Source organism: Ptychodera flava, chromosome 12 (assembly GCF_041260155.1).
Source record: "Ptychodera flava strain L36383 chromosome 12, AS_Pfla_20210202, whole genome shotgun sequence".
NCBI classification, from domain to species: Eukaryota; Metazoa; Hemichordata; class Enteropneusta; family Ptychoderidae; genus Ptychodera; species Ptychodera flava.
This window is the reverse complement of record NC_091939.1, coordinates 4,020,293-4,035,568: the sequence shown is the minus strand read 5'-3', so window position 1 is coordinate 4,035,568 and position 15,276 is coordinate 4,020,293. Positions and strand designations below refer to the sequence as shown.

The following is a 15,276-nucleotide window of genomic DNA, read 5'->3' as shown; positions in this document are numbered from 1 at the left end:
ACAAAGGAAAATAATTGCATCAATGAGAAGGAAAGATATCTTGTCATTTTTCTATCTCTAAAATAAGTCACTGTATCAAATATATATTGTGAAATATTTGTGCATGTTGCTTTCTCATACTGAATTCTCATAGAGAGAACAGAAAAGTATCAGAAATTTGTCATCCTTTTCATATGAAATGCAGATTCATAATGGTACACTTTCACTTAGCAAACATCAAGATATCTCTGATTTATTAAAGTATGGCGCCCGAAGGGTGCGCCGAAAAATATGAAACATCCTGATATCTCTGATATATATGCCTTGTATATTAAAGTCATGCACCTGAACGGCATGCTGAAAAATGTCTGATATATATTAAAGTAATGAGCATGAAGAGCACGCTGAAAAATATTGAACATACAGATATCTCTGATGTATGTATGCTTGATATGTTTAAGTTGGGTGTGCTGAAAAATATGACTGATTATTAAAGTTACGCGCCCGAAGGGCGCGCCGAAAAACACAACTGAATAATGAAATTTGTGGCTGACACTAGCATTTTAGGCAATGATGAGCCTGTGTCAAAATTCAAAAACACACTGACCCCCCCTATTGGGCATTTCAAAAACAAGGTGACCCCCCCATCACCAAAGTAAAAACAGGGTGACCCCCCCCCCCCCCATGAATCCACCGCCCCCCCCCCCAGGCTGAAGAAACTGACCAGTCCCTTATGATAGTTGGGGAGGGAACTTGAAAAATTTGGATCATATAGAGGGGGCATTTGAAAATTTCTTAGGGTATCGAGGGGGGGTTTGAAAGAAAGATTTCAATCGCGATTCCTCCAGCCCCCCCCCCCAATCGCTATTTGTGAACGCAGCCCTATTTCTTATCAATTTGTATCATCATGAGAGTCACCTCAACCTTGACTAAGATAATGCGCATGCGCTAACAACAATTTGAGTAAGCCATGAAGTAAGTCTTCGCTCAACTTTTACGTTCACCGCAAAGGAAGTTGATAACTCAACACTCAGCGATCTCTATGCTGCTTGTACGGTTTGGAGTTACGATTCAATTCTTTCTTAAAACTTGACTTTTAGAAGTTCGCGGTTACAACTAGAAGTGCTGTGGTCACAGGATGTTTCGACAACCAGGTAAGAGTTTAGCTCTGCGTGGTATCGCCGGTAACACACAGCCCTGCCACGCAGAGCTAGTAAGAAATCAACTCAGAGTTGAACCCAGTTTACGTTAGTTACTTACGGTTCAAATATTTACTCAAGCATACGGCTTCAGAACAACAACACCAAATCTATCTATTAATACAAGTCACGCAGGTCTAAGAATTTGCCGTCAGAGTAACACCCCTCTTGTAAAGCGTCCACAACACAATGTTGATCGATGGCAAGGCAGTTCGAAGGTCACGCACCAACACAGTACGACTGGCCGAATTTACCATAAGAATGAGGGCCTCTTCGCATAGGTTTATATTATGTATGCCACTTTTAAGTTCACATACGGAAGTGGCTTTTCACATGAACCAATAGCCCTTAAGACATGTCGAGCCACGGTCTAATGGGCCGTGGTCGAGCCACGGTGTATGGTCCGAACTGGTCTCGCCCTCCAGGCCAAGCCCGGCCTCCAAGCCTCGTTGCTTTATCGTCAACAATGCTCATGGTAAAGTGCGCCACGAGCGGTGAGGAGTTAAGGAGTTAACCACTGAGTCCGGAAGCGAACGAATCATGCGACGGGTCGCTTCGCTCCTCGCCATATCTGTCCCTACTGCCAATGGCGCACATTACTTTATTACATCGCATAAACGGCGATGCGACGAGGCCTAAAAATCGAGACAGGGCCTGAACTTGACACTTTCGAAGTCTCCGGTTCATAATCGTTTCTAATCTCTAACCAGCTCTAGATAATGTGCACGCAACTGTCTGACTACTAGCAAATGGACAAGGTGACCCAAACACCGCAAAGTCAAAAGTCGGGGGAAATGTTGCTGCGGATCCGTAGCCCTACCACTCCCTTTGCTCTTGAGTGGTAGGGCTACGGATCCGCAGCAAGGGGAAACGTAGCTGTCTACACAAGCCAGCCGGGCCGAGCTACGCTGAGCTCAAAATCAATCAATCAATCAGTCAATCAGTCGTTATTGTAGTCTACTCGCACCAGTAGAGAGTGTGGTATGGTACATCAAAATTGGACAAAGTACAAAACTGAAAACTTTCAAAAGAACAACAAATTATTCTATGAGGGACACGTACTGCGCAGCTAAAGGATTTCAGAGAATCTTGGCCTGTACAGAGGTCATACGTCAGTGAATCCATTCAAATGACTTCACGATAAATGTTCAGCGTTGTGAAATTTCCTTTCCTTTCATCATCAATTATTTTTATCTCGCATAGATTTCGAGGAAAACGAACTGTTGGATCCCACCAGTGAAGATGTCACGTTTTACACAACAGGAACTATCAAAGTTCTGGATAATAATGAGTGTGCACAAGCGAGCCGGGGTTTTAACAAACGCTATTTGGCGTGGTTCATACTTACTGCCATCCTGCTTGTTATTGGATTGGTGTTACTCACCGTTAACACAGGCGTCGCTCTTTATTGCTTGCAACAGTATGGCTTCTCAACAGCCATATGTGACATCAAATCAGCAAAATTTCCCGCTTTGGACGAGATGCGTAGTGTTGCGGAAACATCAGAGCCTGTCATATCTGTGCTAGTCGTTGCCAGTGCTCTTGTATTCACTTACAACCCAACACTTAGCGGAACGGAATGCTGCAACTGTCAAATCGGACAAAATTTTTCGAAACTGGGGAAAATGTTCAAAAAGTACTGGTTTACAACATATCTCGTCATGCTGATGATATCTTATGGTTACCACGTTATAGTCTTCGCTCTTGACGTCAAAGTTCGATGGGAAGGAGCGCTTCGATACATAAGCCTTCCGTTGGGGCTCACTGCTTGGTTTATCTGGATGGTTGCGCTCAACGAACACGGTGCCATGACGACAGTTGCCAGGAAGCAGTGCGGGTGTCAAGAACTGCCCAGTATCGATAGCGTCCACGACGACAACAGAAACAGTCATATAGCCCCTGGATTGTCCAAATTATACATGGCATTATTACTGTTTGCTGGGACAACTAATATTGTAGAGTTTTTAATTTACACGGTCTACGTGACAGGTTCGTTTACGACGATCAGTACAACCGAGAAGAACAGACTGTTATGGTACTTCGATTTCCTGTGTATGACTCTTACGGCAGCATTACGGTAAATAAGTTCAACGGAAAGGGCTTTGCATGTATCTTCAACTCAAACATTCTGTACTTGCAGTGATAGTTACAAAATAAGCTCGATTGGTTTTTGAATTTGTATGTAAACTTGAGAGGAAAATTAAGTAATTGAAACTGAGTACGGTCAAGGACATACATTAGTAACAGGAATTTCATGGATCGATTTCATTGATTGCGTTAGAAAATCCTCTGAAATTGTACCACTTTGGTAGTTGCGTCTTTGTTCAAACAATGTATTGTGGGCTATACGCCATGTTCAGTGGTCAAGAGTCACATTGACTCATGCTATGAACCTGCAGTTTGGTCACGGCACATCGTAATGCAATGCCCTACTACGTAAGAAAGAATAACTTTTTACTTTGCTTTACATACCAAACTCTAATTTACACTGTGTAGTTACTTTCTTTGTTATGAATTTAACATTCCTTCTTCTTTTTTCCGTACTTCTTGTTTTAGGTATGCTTTCGCCAGCTTCTATTTCCAAATGGCTTACATTGGAGAAAAGAAGTACCAACAAATGATTGATCCATGGGAAAAAGTCGGAGCTGCCCGTGGTGTCGAACACAACCACCTGACTTATTCAAACGCTTAGCGACAAAGCTATGGACGCCACTTTTACGATATTGCCGTCTGGATTGCTTTTGGCGCCCCAGTGTTTTGTCAAGCACCCTACGTGCCAATGAAATATTGAGGGTCTGTATGCCTGTGCGCATGCCTGTGTGAAGACTGTTCGTGTCGCGTGTAATTCAAAATTCATTTTATTGTCTACCTGTTGCAAAAAGGTCATACATAGATTGGTGTTTGCTTCTTATGGCTTCAAAGAAGGTTGTTACAATACAATTTATACTATGTACGAATTACATAATAAATACAGTACAATAAGAGGAAATTATCCTAAAGACATATTCATTTTATATTTTTCTTAGACATGATCGTTTAGCTTTTTAGATCATGATGTTGAAACTAATAACACTTTCCCCAATACGAACTACTTATATCCTATAGTCATGTTTTAACATGATTGTGTTTGACTGTATTTGACTCGAGCAGGTATCAGAAGTGCGTGTATGAAAACTACCTCTTCATGTACGTACGGACAAACAAACAACCTGCCTTTTTTCTATATGTGTTAAATATAAGAGTGGTATCTCGTTAAGCGCAAGACCCAGTATATTGTGAAGATTAAAAAGGAAATAAAATTCAAAAGTATAACCGCGTCACATGGGCAGAACGAAGAGGTATATAGGGTAAATGTGGGAGTCTGTGGGGCGAAGTGGGCACGATAAGGTTACTCATTTATAATAGGAGAGCGGGTCATGTTTGACAAACTGAAAAGGGGGGGGGGTCACGTTTAGGGTGAGGATATTGTGGACGGTCACATTTTATATGATTGAGCACCCCTGATTTTCCCCTGTGCACCCTAAATAATAATTGATAGCTCTCTAGTTTCATGCATATATAGAGCTGTCTAAAATCTTGCATCATATCAAAAGTCACCACACATTTGACATGCCGGGGTTATTTCTTTGAAGATTATGGGCCAGTTACTTTCAAATAAAAATGTGAATTCTGCTCGGTTTGATATTGACCTGAAATTGCATTTCATAGTAATGATTTCCACACCTGAAGCAACAAACGAATCTTACAGGTATTCTCTTTTCTCGTTTATGCTACTTTTCATTCAGATAATATGCGCTTCGAAAGTGAAAGACTAATAAACTTTCGCTTATGTTTTCCTCAATGAAACTTTCAACCATTCTCTTACCAAATCAAGAATAAAACTCAGGGGTCACCTTGCAAAATTTGGCAGCAGGGAATCAAACTCGCCATCACTGACCAATATCTGAAATAAAAATGGCAGCGGGGAAAAAGAAAATTTTCGCTTTTAAAAATCTGAGACTATGAAAAAATTTTCTTATCCCAAGAGCTTTAAAATGAGCACCTACAAGTGGTATATCAGGAAAGAATTGTACAAATTTGAGAGTCTGAATATCTGTCCCTGGGGCGTATTCTACATTTGATCAGATTTTGTTGTTCTATTTGTTCAATGTAAACGTTGAATTCTGCACGTGCATAATTCGATGTCAAGGCTTTATGAACAATAGAGTCAATCGCACACAGAATCAAACTCTGAAAGGATGCTATGTTATCACCATATGCACCCGAAAGAAATTGTTACGTTTATATTCCTTATACATGCAAACTCTGCATCCGCAATCCTTCTTCCATAGAAACTGTACAAAGCTAACTGCATAGATATATGTGCCTTCCACAATAGAGTCAAAAACACATTTGATTTTATGTAGTACCTATTACGACATTAATACGACCTGAACACCATAAATTATCATATGAAAGCGGGATGCTATACGACTTCTCAGTAAAATAACCAAGAAGTTACGTGATAAACTGACTGCCTTACGTATTCACCAACTAAAAAATGTATAAAAAGCTACTTCAATGTAATATGCACAGTAGATCCGATCTGCCACTGCTTAAATGACGATGAGAATGTTAATATGTCGGATAACTTCACGTGACTGCTACGTACGTCAGTGTGCGATGGAAGTGACGTCACTGACTCACCTTATATTATCAGTGAGCACTGTATAATGGGAGAAGATTTCATTCTTGTTCTCTCTGCCGATGCTTTAGTTAACTATAATACAGTATCATTTTGTGGCAGAACAAAGCTGGTGCAAAATTCAAGGTTTTCTTCAGCGTTATTACCCACCGTGTCTGCCTTCAATCTAGAGAAATTTGCCATCACGTCACAGACTATAATGCCCCCTTATGAAATTTTCTCATTGACATTTCCGCATATTTTAAGTAATCGCGCTTTCCCGTCATTATTGTTTGTATAGGAAATATGACGCGTCACTTTTGGCCAGAATTTTGCAAACGTAATAACATGCACACCTGGATGTGTTAATTATCTGTACATGTGGACATAGACCGAAAAGTTCAGTCGTGTGTAAAAAAACCACGGCGTAGACCAATACCCGACTGACTCTTTCTGTATAACTTGGATAGTTCTCCATTTTATTTTGGTCGAAACTCTCAAGAAGAACGGACGTGATGTACTTCTCTGACATTTCGGAAGCTGTATATGACAGCGACATTGAACGGTATGTTTCGTAAGTTAACAGTGCCAAGTTTAATACTGTCACCATACGACCTAGACTTGGTTCAAGTCGGCGAATTTTCAAAAATAAAATCATTTTTAATAGTTTCTCTTGTATCTCTCCTATTTCGTACAAACCTATTTGGAATTGGGAGCCCAGGTCAGAGGTTTTCTTAGCGATTAAATGCGTTTAATACTTTGACTTAGTTTCTGCCAGATTCCGGGAGAAACTCCCCTGTATAGCGTTCACCACATTCATGCGTTTCACATGACAATGGTAGACAAATCATCTCGTTCACCCCACTCAAACATTCACAAATCACAGACTTGAACCAAGTCTACATACGACCAGACGTGCAGGAAGATTCTTTATTTGCACAGGCCCAGGTACTGCCACACTTTGCCGAATCGGAAATTTGCTGAAATTCAATGTTCACGTTTACCAAGAAATCTATGTCACTGAGTGGGATTTCAAGCTCTGGGATCACATTAGGGAAACCTAAGTCCAGCGACTTTGACAGTTTATCCCTTCCAAAATCACCCTTGAGTAAAATGCAGCTCAAATTTGCAACATAATTGCACGCGCTGACGACTACGGCGCGACGAAAAGAGAACTTGAAGTAGACGACATTTATGGAAATGAGCCCGGAATTCCATGGGCGCGAAAGGGCTCATGGGAGAAGCGTGCGTGACGTCATCAGCGATACAGACGATCGTAGCTTGCAGCTGGAGGAGTACTGTGAACAGTTCAGCGCGTTCGTAAGACGACTATGGAGAGTTCGGACAGCGATATTTCTGACATCGCGTATTACTTTTCCCTGACTGAAATCAAACCATACTAATTTGAACCTGTCCAAGATATGTAATAATTAGAAAGCATCTCAAAACATCTTTTATATCTTGGTTGTTTGCGTTTTGTGTATGATTCAGCGGAGGGAGTCACTGTGCTTGTACAGACCCCGAACTGGATTGGAGAGACTGAGTGACCCTGCGATCCTTCAACGCTACGTTTCTAAAACAGAGTTTTCTGTATCAGTCGCTTAAAATTAATTTTTGTTTCGTGAATGATACGGAATGATTGACTGATTGTATGTGTTACCGTGTAAGTCGAGCTTGGCCAGATCTTTAAGGTTGCGAAATCTCCGATATGTATCAGAAAATATTTATTCGCGATTTGACAAATCTATTATAGTGTCGTCTGTTTTTCGAAGCTGGTCCATGGTGTCGAACATAGGAAGTCGGACTTACTCACATCTACAAAGTGATGAAATCGCCGATATAATGAATATTTGCCCGCTATTAAAAAAAAATAGTATCGTCTTAAAGCTTGTTGTAAGGAATGTGTTTCATACAAGACCAGCCCAAACTCCCGATGATTTCCGATATGTCCTCTGTTCAAGTCCCGATCGCCAAGTAAAAATGTTTACATGTAAAGAATGTAATTTGTGCAAGGGCCTCCCGAGTCCCGATGATATCCGATCGGCCCTCTCGACTAAGTCCCGTGTGGACATTTAATGAAAAAAATGCTTTACATGTAAAAAATGTATTTCGTGCATTAATAAATCTAATAATGTAAAACATACAGTATTCTTGACTTCCGGCCATGGATGCTATTTTTGAACTAAGAGTCGGACAGAGGTATTCGGGTGGTCAGATCTGTTAGGTGGTGAAATCTCTGATATATATCGGATATTTACCCACGATTTGACAAAGTATCTTCTAGTATCAGAGTTAAAGTCCTAAGTCGCCGATATTTATCGGATAAATATCCGTGATTTCGTAGACCCGGCATGCCAACACCATACAGTGCAAGTAAATCTAGGATCGTCTGGTATCGATATTAGCCTAGGAGTTCCGGCGCAATTGATATTTATCGGGTAAATATAATATCGGCGGTTTCTCACACCCGGCGTGCCGATACACAGTAGGCAAAAAGTAATTCCAATATCTTGTAATATCAATATTACAAGGTATAGTCCCGAAATTGCCTATATTTATTGGTTATATATCGGAGATTTGGCAGACCCGGGATGTCAAGATAAGAGACGCTTTGTGTAGTTTCGTCTTCGGATTTTAGAGTCCCGAAATCGCCAATATTAATATTTATCTGGTTAAAACTGGCGATAGTAGGCTGACTCAGTATGTCAAGATACGAACCGCATTGTGTAGTATCGTCTTGTATCGGTATCAGAATCCCGAAATCCCTTATAAAACAATCATCCTGAAAGAATTAGAACATAACGTTGTATCTTTTACAGATATTTAAACTCGCCCGACTTTCTTTAGCCACTGTCTTCGAAAAAGCTGTTCTGTGGGAAGACGGTAAAAGCTGACTCCGTTTGTTCTTCCCTGAGTTATTTTTGCACTCAACTGAACAACAGTTAACTATTTTTTATGCTATTGAGCATTAACGTGCAGAACTGCACTCCTGCAGTCATAGACTCCAATTCTTTGGTAGGCTGTCACACCATTCGTGTATCGCCGATGACGTCACGCACGCTCCTCCCATGAGCCCTTTCGCGCCCATGGGATTCCGAGTTCATTTTCATAAATGTCGTCTACTTCAATGTCTCTTTTCGTCGCTCCGTAGTCGTCGGCGCGTGCAATTATGTTGCAAATTTGAGCTGCATTTTATTCAAGGGTGATTTTGGAAGGGATAGACGGTCAATGTCGCTGGACTTAGGTTTCCCTTTAATGAGGGAGTGAAAGTAGCGAAGGGTACACGCGTGCGTGCTCGCACTGTAGATATTGAAGATAATGAGTCAAGTCTTTGGGTGTTTGCGGTCTGTCCTGTGTGCGTGCGTGCATTTAGCTTGTGTAATTTTACCAACATAGTCTTTTTTCGTTTTGCCTCTACGCGAGTAATTGTGATGCATAACTTATAAATGTACACATTATAGTGTGTCTCAACCTTTTCATTTATTCTTAAATTAGTAAAAACCCAACACCCCTTCTTATGCTCATGAATTAATAGTGATAAAAGAACTAGGTTTACTATTTTACATATGTGTAAATTAAATGCAAGACAAGAACAAACGGTCACATGGCGAAGGGTGGCACAAACGATGTAACCATAGACAGCAGAGGGGAAAGATGATGTAACCAACGACAGGAGTCCACACACGCATGGTCACCGAGAGCAACACCCTCTTTAATCGGGTGATAGAGGGCGTATACCCATTACAGCCAGAACGGTCCCCCTCTTTCTCTCTCTCTCTCTCTCTCTCTCTCTCTCTCTCTCTCTCTCTCTCTCTCTCTCTCTCTCTCTCTCTCTCTCTCTCTCTCTCTCTCTCTCTCTCTCTCTCTCTCTCTCTCTCTCTCTGTCTCTCTCTCTCTCATTTTAAAGCTTGGATGTCGACCACGTTTTATTTAAGTAAAACTTCAAAACACTGTATACATACTTTTTACAAAAATTGAGGCTCATACAAATTGATGTATCTTGAAGTAAAGGTGTCTTTTTCTATTCTTAAATTGGTGTTTTAATTAAATCAGATCGACGTTAATTTGTCAAGGATGTGTTGGACTGATTTCAAGTGAACAAATGAAAGCTTTTGCATTGCATGTGCAGGGTGTTAGATGGCCTTTCCAAAAACGTGTTTCTATCGAGTCGCCTGGTATAGTGATTAAATAATCGTAGTAGTATTGCAAACAGGTAAATCGACAAAGTTTGGCTTGCACACTGACTAAGGATTCAATTACTTCATACGTAATCATTATCTTAATAGAAAGGGATTTTTTCCTTGAAACCGCCTGAGGACTACATGTGGGCTTTTCATCATTCAAACCGTTATAAAAGAGAACCTTTTTTCTTTCTTCTTTATATGTGGAATGCACATTATCACATCAGGTTTTGGATGAAATTGACACCATTTCGCTGCAGCGACAGATGATAACAATAAATTTACCTCTATGTGGTGCAGCAACTCATCAAAAATCACAAGCCGACCGTATCTGACGAAAACTGAAATCACTGTTCCAGTCCAAAAAAGCCGTTGAATTAAGTGAATCGGAGCAAGCCAGCAATATTGCCGTTAAGTGTAATTACAAAATTTAAGAATTAACAATGACTTAGAAATTGATTTTTCAAGTACAAATGCAAATGAACTGGAACGCATCGAAAATTAATATCAAACACATTTACAAAACCATAGAAACCTAAAAAAAGATATCTTTCCGTTCATGCGCTGCTGAAGAGTTCTGAAATGAGATTGAACTCAAATCCATTATCAGTATAACAAATCCCGCTAGTATTGTGGTCACGGCTCTGCCAGAGTTTTCGCCCCTTCTTTGAGATACATGGAATATTCCAGAAGCACTGATGGATACACTTTCTCTGCAAGGGAGCGAGGTCTCAGTTTTGCATCGAACTGTGTGATATTGACAACTATCGATTTGTCTGGATCTCTGACAACAAGAAGAAATACGATAAAAGTATAAAGCAACTGTAGGTTACATAAAACCGCAAATGATGTGAACTGAGTATACATTGTTTTAAATATTGATCACTACAAATTGAGTTTCAAATCGCTTGTGAGATTTCCATGCCTTTTAGGATTGATAAAACAGTTTCTAGTGTGTGTTGTTAGTTTGAAAATATCAGCCGCTAGGGGACACAGATCTGTACACAACCTGTAATTAGCCAAGCAAGCATCTCAGTCGCTTGGGTCGTATTACATTCCAGGTGAACTGCAAACTGTACCGTTGTATCGGCGTCAACCGATGATGTAATCCTGACACCACGTACACTTATTTCCATGGTTAGCAATTGGAACCACTTTCACATAATTTATTCATCTTCTGTGTATTCTTCTAGTTTCTTTCAACGTTAAATACAAACTCAAGAAATCTGATTTCCCCCAGCATTGATCTGTTCTAATTCTACTCTGTGGAACTCGAGCTCGCACTACAATTATATCATCAAGTGTGTAACAGCAGTACTCACCCCTCGGCCGTACGTATAACTGTTCCCGAAGGATAATTGTGCCCTCGCACGTATTTACTCGTCTCAGGGCAATGATCGTACTCTATACTCGTATCTGTAAAACACACATTTAAATTCGAAAAGTTCTCATATGCGCAGTTGTTTGTATTGAAAACAGTACGAATAAGAAGTGGCTGTGAGATTGACCCGACATCTCTGAGGGCGCCCTTTCCAACATTTTTGGCACTGCGGCAACCAAGTAATTCCCGAAATGAACAATTGATACTCTTACCCTTGACTGAGGTGTTGATTAATTGAATGATTCTTATAGACTATGCATCGGAAACCGCAAAAGACTTACCATTACGACGGAAATTCAAACCTTGACAAAGTGAAAATAGAACGACGTGAAAATGTCCAACTTACAATGCACCATTGATGTGTTTTTGTCCGGGTACCTGACCTTTCCAATAACAGTACAAAAGTCTCTCGGTGATATCAATCCCATCATGGCTGACGGAGAAATTGAATGCCGAATTTGTATATCCTAAACGTGATAGAAAGAACGTTTAATTTATCTGAATGTTATGGTCATCTAAACACCAAAACCGACGCCACATTCTCATTTATGTGACCAACGCCAGATTATTATGTCAAACTATATACCTGGTCGGTCCAGCACGGTGATAATTTTGTCACGTTGGCTTATGTAACTGTTTAAACATTTTGTAAATTCCAACTTACTTCACTTAACGACGTTAGAACAAATATTTCTTTCATGTTTTTGTTCCATTTTAGATGTTTCTCTATATTTGTGATTAGTTCTAAGACATTAACAGGAGACGTGTCCACTTCAAAGTCACAGCGGTACCTGCAAATGCAACAAATGATAAAGAATGTGATATCAATAGTAAAAATTATGAGTGAGCTAATTGCATGGACTGTTAAAGACTCGCAGTATTGGTCATGTTTGGAACTGCTTAGCTCTCTGTCTTGATATACTAGTTTTTGAAGATACTGCTCTCCCTGAGAAATATTTCGCTGTGCCGAAATTCCCTCTTTTTTGAAATTGTCATGACCGCATACACGTGCGTGTTATGTCCGTTCTTATTGTTACTGTTGACAATTCCGTCAAGTGAATTTTAATGAGGGTCACTATTTCATTTCACATCTCTCTGCTAGCAAGGCTAATACTTGGTATTCACGTACTTAAATGAGAAGAAAAGGAAAATGATTTTGTTTTCCGGAACAAATATATCTACCATATTTACCACATTTCCCGCAAATACTATTGTTAATCAAATCAAATAAGAAACCAAGACCGTGCAGATTTCCTCACCTTTCATCTCTTTTAACCTTCCAATAACAATTCAAAACGTGCATGTTCTAATTTACATACACGCAACCGAATCTCCGTGTGCATAAAGTCATGCAAAAACTTGATCTCATGAAGTATTAAATATCTACAATATCATTATTATACCAGCTGCCCATCTGTAATGGTCACTTGGTCACACTCAGTGATATTGAATACAGTGGGGTACCATTCTTTTGATATAAATGAAACTTTCAGATCGGAGAACCTGTATGGGTCACGTGAGGCAACTAATCGCTTCTCGAAATGTTTGCATCCCCAATATGATTAAGGTACATATCTCAATTCTACACACGATTCATACAAATATTGGAAAATCAACCGCTCATTTATGCTTATTCAAATATTATAAATATTATAACGCGTTGATATAATAATCCAATGTAGATTCGCACCAAACAATGCCCAAGTAGCTGGTAAAGTACAATCTTCTTGTATTCGATGATAGAATACACGAGTAACTCACACATATCCGTCCCAGTCACGTGACTTCTTGTATGAAACACGCCCATTTTTCTGTTGAGAGATATTTTAATACAATAGGGTTGACATCACGTTCTCATATGCCCCTAATATATACGACCGTTACTAATTTCTGCTGGTTGTTGTTGTCTCCCCACTCATAAAATTCAATTAATCGCTTCCAATTAAATCAACAAATTCAAAATAGCAGTCCTCTTCTCACACAGACAGAATAAACATTCAATAAATAGGGAAGGGCACAAATATTTCGTTGCGACGTCGATGGACCGTCCGGTTCCTCTTTGCGTTAGAGTGACCGTGGGTCATCTGTTTACACAAGGCAAAGTTCAGCCGAGGCTTAAACTTTGACAACATTTGGTCAAAGGTAGACTTAGAAGAGATCTGGTAGTCCTTTTCTGATCGGTAGAAATTGTATAATTTAGAATGCTTTATCATTTTAATGTCACGATTATTTAATTTGTATGGTGTCTCATTCAAGATATTACACAAGGCTGGCTCGGAAAGGGATAAATTTGGTACTGTCTGTCAACACTTGTTGACAATCGATTATAGAAATTACCGAAAATAATGCCCAACGCCGGTTGTGTTTATTCGAATAATTAAGTTACCAATTGGAGAGATTTTTTTGCGTTATAAGATGTGTGATTAACTAGGGTCAAAGGTGACAGGTCATGAAATACCTGTGAGCTATCGCCGAATAGAGGTTGCATATAAAATTAATATTCATCAATATCTGTCTGCGTCGTTCATCGTCAAATAACATTGGCCATAATGTTTTCAAGGAATATGAAAATGCACAATAAACTAGAACACCATTGTTCAACTTATCGGCAATTTCTGCCGATTGAGATTAGGATATCGCATCAGCATGCGGTCAAGGTATATTTTCTGTACTATGAACGCTGTAGCGAATAATGTTTTCAAGCAACATGTCCATTATTCGATCCAAAGTTTAATGCAACCAGGAATTGAAACAAAGGAGGACCTATGTTTTGTCGCTCCGTTATTTCTGTTAACAACTTACCGTTGTTTTATGGACAGTCCAGTCGTTATCTTCGGAATATTGAAGAACACTCGCCGCACAGTCATCAGCGATAGCTTTAAAGTCGGCCATTGTTTGACTGATCTGTTCGTTTGACGCGATTACAAATCGTCCCTGTCACCGTCACCCTGATACCTGAATGCCGGGTCACATGATCATCGGAAGGGGATGGACGAACTGAGTTATAAGGGAATGCCGCGCTGCTGGACGATACACATAGACAACTCACCAACACCTATACCGACGGAACCATGGACACTTGCCGCCGCCAAAACAATGTACATCCCTCGTGTCAAACATGAAGATTAAAACTTACGCAATAAATTTATACTGGAGAAACTGCAAATAGTGCGTTGACCCGTTGGTATTTACAACAAGATTTTGTTGACCCAATTTGTTAAAGTTTAACTGGCATTAAAATCGTCATGGCTACAAGATTCGAACTTTAATCACACACTGATCAAAGGCCGGCTGAGAAACAGTCATTTATCATGAACTCAGTCTCACGCCAACGATAACGCGACAACACTTCGTGAGGTTTGAGGGTCAGCACATTGCAAAACTACACAGAGGCCTGACACATGGAAATATCAACATCCAAAACACGTTATCGTGTCAGCATAGACTGATCCGCTAGGCTACACTGTAAAGTTGTTTCACGAGGTACATTCTGAACAACGACGGACCCCTATTACTTCTACCCGTGTGTGGAAAATACCGTCTGTAAAACGGATGAGTTTCAGACAACTGAAGATAATAAAAAGGGGCCCTTTTTTCCTCAAATTAGTCACAGTGCTGTTTTAGCGAAAAAGTATCGCATCTTCACTCCTTCATTTTAAATAGTCAATGCCATTTTTGGTACGAAACACATAAACAAACCGATGTTGTTAACAGTTTTGTTTGCGCTTTTTATGGATATCATAGTAGATCTTTTGCTGCAATCCCTTCATCTTTCAATTACCTTGCAAGTAAAAAACATCATGCACAGGACTTTGATGAAATTCTAATGGTTGGAATGATATGGGATCACAGACATTACATGTTTGTATCCCA

The 15,276-nt window shown here is 40.0% G+C and overlaps 2 protein-coding genes across 2 annotated transcripts; one reads left to right on the top strand and one right to left on the bottom strand.

The window, feature by feature from the left end:
* The first annotated feature begins 929 nt into the window (after window positions 1-929).
* Window positions 930-4,167, top strand: LOC139144746 (uncharacterized). The gene is made up of 3 exons (XM_070715474.1): window positions 930-1,133; window positions 2,382-3,255; window positions 3,735-4,167. Exons 1-3 carry the CDS (start codon window positions 1,118-1,120, stop codon window positions 3,868-3,870), a joined length of 1,026 nt encoding a protein of 341 aa, XP_070571575.1. The 5' UTR covers window positions 930-1,117; the 3' UTR covers window positions 3,871-4,167.
* A 6,258-nt stretch (window positions 4,168-10,425) lies between these two features.
* On the bottom strand, window positions 10,426-14,606 carry LOC139144745 (stAR-related lipid transfer protein 6-like). Its single transcript, XM_070715472.1, has 6 exons — window positions 14,206-14,606; window positions 13,165-13,214; window positions 12,068-12,194; window positions 11,750-11,870; window positions 11,345-11,438; window positions 10,426-10,806 (listed from the first exon to the last, which is right to left on the bottom strand). Exons 1-6 carry the CDS (start codon window positions 14,293-14,295, stop codon window positions 10,659-10,661), a joined length of 630 nt encoding a protein of 209 aa, XP_070571573.1. The 5' UTR covers window positions 14,296-14,606; the 3' UTR covers window positions 10,426-10,658.
* Window positions 14,607-15,276: the final 670 nt, after the last annotated feature.

Excerpts from the sequence above, each read along its gene's own strand:
- LOC139144746 (XM_070715474.1), top strand. Across the intron at positions 3,256-3,734 it reads ACTCTTACGGCAGCATTACG|GTATGCTTTCGCCAGCTTCT; the intron begins GTAAATAAGTTC and ends TTCTTGTTTTAG.
- LOC139144745 (XM_070715472.1), bottom strand. The coding sequence starts at position 14,295 with ATGGCCGACTTTAAAGCTATCGCTGATGACTGTGCGGCGAGTGTTCTT. Across the intron at positions 11,871-12,067 it reads TTCTAACGTCGTTAAGTGAA|GATATACAAATTCGGCATTC; the intron begins GTAAGTTGGAAT and ends TATCACGTTTAG. Across the intron at positions 11,439-11,749 it reads AAACACATCAATGGTGCATT|ATACGAGTATAGAGTACGAT; the intron begins GTAAGTTGGACA and ends TGTGTTTTACAG.